This window comes from Sylvia atricapilla, chromosome 13 (genome assembly GCF_009819655.1).
Source record: "Sylvia atricapilla isolate bSylAtr1 chromosome 13, bSylAtr1.pri, whole genome shotgun sequence".
NCBI classification, from domain to species: Eukaryota; Metazoa; Chordata; class Aves; order Passeriformes; family Sylviidae; genus Sylvia; species Sylvia atricapilla.
The window spans coordinates 11,237,000-11,241,199 of NC_089152.1; the positions used below are offsets into that span (position 1 = coordinate 11,237,000).

The window sequence follows — 4,200 nt, forward strand, 5'->3', positions numbered from 1 at the left end:
CCCCGCCCGCCGCCCCGCCCCGCACCTGGCCCGCCCCTGGGCCGCGCCCGCCCCGCGCACCTGCCCGCGGCCCCGGCCTGTCTCCGCGCCGGCCCCGCGCCTCTCCTCATCCCGGGAGGGCTCCGCAAGCCGGCGCTGCCCCAGCCGCCTCCCGCCCGCCCCGGCTGCGCCGCCAATGCTCCTCGGCAATCGATGCGGGAGTCATTTGACTCGGCTGCGGGGAAAGGTGGCGGGCAGAGACTGTCCTCTGCGCAGTAACTCACTTTTCCTGCTTTGCACCCCTGCGAACTTTCCCGGGTTGGTTCCCCGGGCTCACCTGGCTCCCGGGGACTGCCGGGTCCCGTCCGGGCGGGGAGCCGCCGGAGACTGCCTCGGCTCCTCGGTAACACCTGAGTTAGAGCAGGCGGCTCAGGGTCACTCCCCATGGGCTCCAAGTCCTCCAATAAAAGCCCCAGGTTTTGACTTTGGTATGAAACGGAAATCTGTCTTTTCGGTTTGGTTTTGTGTCGTTGCAGATTTTTCATCGCTAACTTTTCAGAGCACTCCCTCACAGCCAACACCAGAGATAGCTGCCTTTGAATTTCGGGGAAAAAAAAATAGGTTCATTTCTTTGCAGTCTCCAGGGATTTTTTTTTTTTACTATTGTTTATTAAAGACCGGAATTCGTGGAGTTGCAACCTAATATCTAATCTGAATGCTCCGCTCTCATTTTTACTGAAAATAAAAATAATCTGGTTAGTCCTATCCTGAGTTCAGAAACCAGATATTCTCTTTGAAAATAATGGAAACTGAAACATATGGATGAGAAACTATTTTTCAGTTCATCTTCAGCATAATCTATTAAGGAAAATATCACACCCTTCTCCAGGTACAGGTCCCTCTATAAATAAGGAATAGGTTTAGTACAGAGAAAAGGGATACTTGTGTGGGGATGAGGACACTATTTTAAACTGGGGGTTTTGTTGGTTGGGTTTTTTTGCTCACAGTCCTGTAGTGGAAATTTTGTTCTTCAGATTCTGAAACAGTAGCTTGGCTTACAGCTATAAGGAAGGGAGCTGACTTTGATATCTCCTCTTCCTTCTTTTTCTATCAGTCGCAGGTGCAGGTCGAGTGCCACAGCCTTTGTCCCTTGTTCTTGTGCTGAGCCCTGCCCCCAGCCCGGAGCCCAGCCGAGGGACAGCCCGTCCCGCAGCCCCTCTCCGCCTGCTCTCGCCCTCTGCCGCGGAAATGCGTGTGCTGGGTCAGTCTGACACTGGAGGATTACTTGTGGGGGCGGATTTGCCCTCAGTACTGTTACTGCTTTAATTTTTGGTGGCACTTTTCACCTTTCCAAACCCCATTTCTTCCTACTTTTCCAAACGAGCTGAAGCACTCGGGGTCCGTGCTCTGTCTTTGGTTTTGGGAGTGGACTCACTGTCGGCCGTTATTTTGCAGCTGCATCTGATTTCTCTGTCACTGTGACCGTGAACCAGACCCAGCCAGGACTCACCTGGTGGCAGTGCTCGGGTGTCTGCCGAGGTGAGAAGGAGCCCGGCTCCCCCACGCGGCCCTGGCACCTCCCGGCCCTGCCCCGGCTGCGCTTACCTTGTCCGGCTGCCTGGCGCACCTCGCTGTCCCGGGTGGCCTGCTCCAGGGGCGGGGGCTGAGGGGCTGTCCCGGCTGGACTCGGGCTGTCCCGGCTGGACTCGGGCTGTCCCGGCTGGGCTCGGGCTGTCCCGGCTGGACTCGGTATGTCCCGGCTGGCCTCGGGCTGTCCCGGCTGGACTCGGGCTATCCCGGCTGGACTCGGGCTGTCCCGGCTGGACACTCGGGCTGTCCCGGCTGGACACTCGGGCTGTCCCGGCTGGACTCGGGCTATCCCGGCTGGACTCGGGTTGTCCCGGTTGGACTCGGGCTATCCCGGCTGGACTCGGGTTGTCCCGGCTGGACTCGGGCTGTCCCGGCTGGACTCGGGCTGTCCCGGTTGGACTCGGGCTGTCCCGGCTGGACTCGGGCTGTCCCGGTTGGACTCGGGTTGTCCCGGCTGGACTCGGGCTATCCCGGCTGGACTCGGGTTGTCCCGGCTGGACTCGGGCTGTCCCGGCTGGACTCGGGCTGTCCCGGTTGGACTCGGGTTGTCCCGGCTGGACTCGGGCTATCCCGGCTGGACTCGGGTTGTCCCGGCTGGACTCGGGCTATCCCGGCTGGACTCGGGCTGTCCCGGTTGGACTCGGGCTATCCCGGCTGGACTCGGGTTGTCCCGGCTGGACTCGGGCTGTCCCGGCTGGACTCGGGCTGTCCCGGTTGGACTCGGGTTGTCCCGGCTGGACTCGGGCTATCCCGGCTGGACTCGGGTTGTCCCGGCTGGACTCGGGCTGTCCCGGCTGGACTCGGGCTGTCCCGGTTGGACTCGGGCTGTCCCGGCTGGACTCGGGCTGTCCCGGCTGGACTCGGGCTGTCCCGGTTGGACTCGGGTTGTCCCGGCTGGACTCGGGCTGTCCCGGCTGGACTCGGGTTGTCCCGGCTGGACACTCGGGCTGTCCCGGCTGGACTCGGGCTGTCCCGGCTGGACACTCGGGCTGTCCCGGCTGGACTCGGGCTGTCCCGGCTGGACTCGGGTTGTCCCGGCTGGACACTCGGGCTGTCCCGGCTGGACTCGGGCTGTCCCGGCTGGACACTCGGGCTGTCCCGGCTGGACTCGGGCTGTCCCGGCTGGACACTCGGGTTGTCCCGGCTGGACACTCGGGCTGTCCCGGCTGGACTCGGGCTGTCCCGGCTGGACACTCGGGCTGTCCCGGCTGGACTCGGGCTGTCCCGGCTGGACACTCGGGCTGCCCCGGCTGGACACTCGGGCTATCCCGGCTGGACTCGGGCTATCCCGGCTGGACTCGGGCTGGCCCGGCTGGACACTCGGGCTGTCCCGGCTGGTTAACAGCGGCACCCCCAGGGCAGGGCTGAGCCCCTCACAGAGACTCAGGGCAGGAAGTGGGAGAAGGATCAGGGTGAGGCAGTGAAGGCTCCGCTAAGGGGAAAGGAGGGGGACGACGACGATTGAGTATTTTTTGGTTTTGACTCGATTGTAAATTGTCAATAAATTAAATTAATTTCTCCCGAAATCAAGTTTTTCTTACAGCAGTAACTGGTAAGGTTGTCTCGATCATGTTCCCCTCATTGCGGCCCGGCCCTGTGGAGGAGGAAGGGATGGAATGGCCAGGTGGGCCATCAGGGGCTGGAGAGGAGACAATCCTGTTCGGGGCACAGCAGCTCCAGCGCAGGCTGTTACAAACTTCTGTGTTGTGACACTTCTGTGCTCCAGCACTGCCACAGGGGTCCTTTTCTGTCCATTCTGCCATCGCCACCCAGCTCTTGGCTGCCTTTCCCACTGACTCTGCAGAAGGCATTGAGGGTACAGCGGTCAGATTTCTTATGCTGAAATGCCCGCTTGGCAAGAAATCATCCCTTTCACTGCAGTGCAACACTGTCTGAACGGGGCACTTTGGCAGACAGTAGCACCTTTCAGTTTTCTGATTACAATGCTTGTGTGAATGTCCTGGAGCCAGGTCAGCCTGTGTATTTGTATCCTACAGTCTCCTTTGTGCAATTACACTGTGACCACATGGGGCAGAAATCTCTATTCACTGTCAATCACTTACTCTTTGCACTTCTCTTTCTGTCCCATACATGATCTCAGTTGAACATTCATTACTGGAAAACAGAATGCTCCCCCTCGCTCGCTTCTTCTTGACAATATCTACTTCAAGTTGTAAGCATGTGTCTGTCTTATAAAATTAGTTACTAAATTGCCTGGAATTTATACTTAGTTTCCTTAAAACAAAACTGTAGATCAACAGTGGGTGAATTATTTCATTACATGCAATAAATTCAACGAAAATGCAAATACTTAACAGTTTCGGATTATCTTTGCTGGATAGTGTTTTTGGTGCCTTTTCAGGAAAAGACTCATAAATGGGTCATTTTCATCAATCTTCCCTTTTCTAGTGTCCTAAAGGCTAGGTAAATTTTGAAGCATGAAGGAGATTCAGATCTCATTCTGTTCTCTGCCTGAGTGAATTTGAACTCTCATTATCATCTACTAAGTTGTTAAGTTATTTGGGGGTGGAAGGAAAGAGAAAAGAAGATTATTTTTCTCCCAATACTTTTTCAATATGTACAAATAACATTAACTAAAGCAGGAATTGGATCAGAATCTCCTCTCAGGTA

General features: G+C 57.0%; 1 protein-coding gene across 1 annotated transcript; it reads right to left on the minus strand.

Moving 5' to 3' along the window:
* Positions 1 to 259: 259 nt before the first annotated feature.
* On the minus strand, positions 260 to 3,332 carry LOC136366827 (basic salivary proline-rich protein 1-like). Its single transcript, XM_066328070.1, has 4 exons — positions 3,111 to 3,332; positions 2,330 to 3,001; positions 1,585 to 2,174; positions 260 to 389 (listed from the first exon to the last, which is right to left on the minus strand). Exons 1-4 carry the CDS (start codon positions 3,330 to 3,332, stop codon positions 260 to 262), a joined length of 1,614 nt encoding a protein of 537 aa, XP_066184167.1.
* Between the last annotated feature and the right edge of the window lie 868 nt (positions 3,333 to 4,200).

What these genes read in the sequence shown, in the direction of transcription:
- LOC136366827 (XM_066328070.1), bottom strand. Translation starts at nt 3,332, where the DNA reads ATGGCAGAATGGACAGAAAAGGACCCCTGTGGCAGTGCTGGAGCACAG. An exon ending in CAACCTTACCAGTTACTGCT is followed by an intron (nt 3,002 to 3,110) that starts GTAAGAAAAACT and finishes CTTTCCCCTTAG; the next exon opens with CGGAGCCTTCACTGCCTCAC. An exon ending in GTCCAGCCGGGACAACCCGA is followed by an intron (nt 2,175 to 2,329) that starts GTCCAGCCGGGA and finishes CAGCCGGGATAG; the next exon opens with CCCGAGTCCAGCCGGGACAA.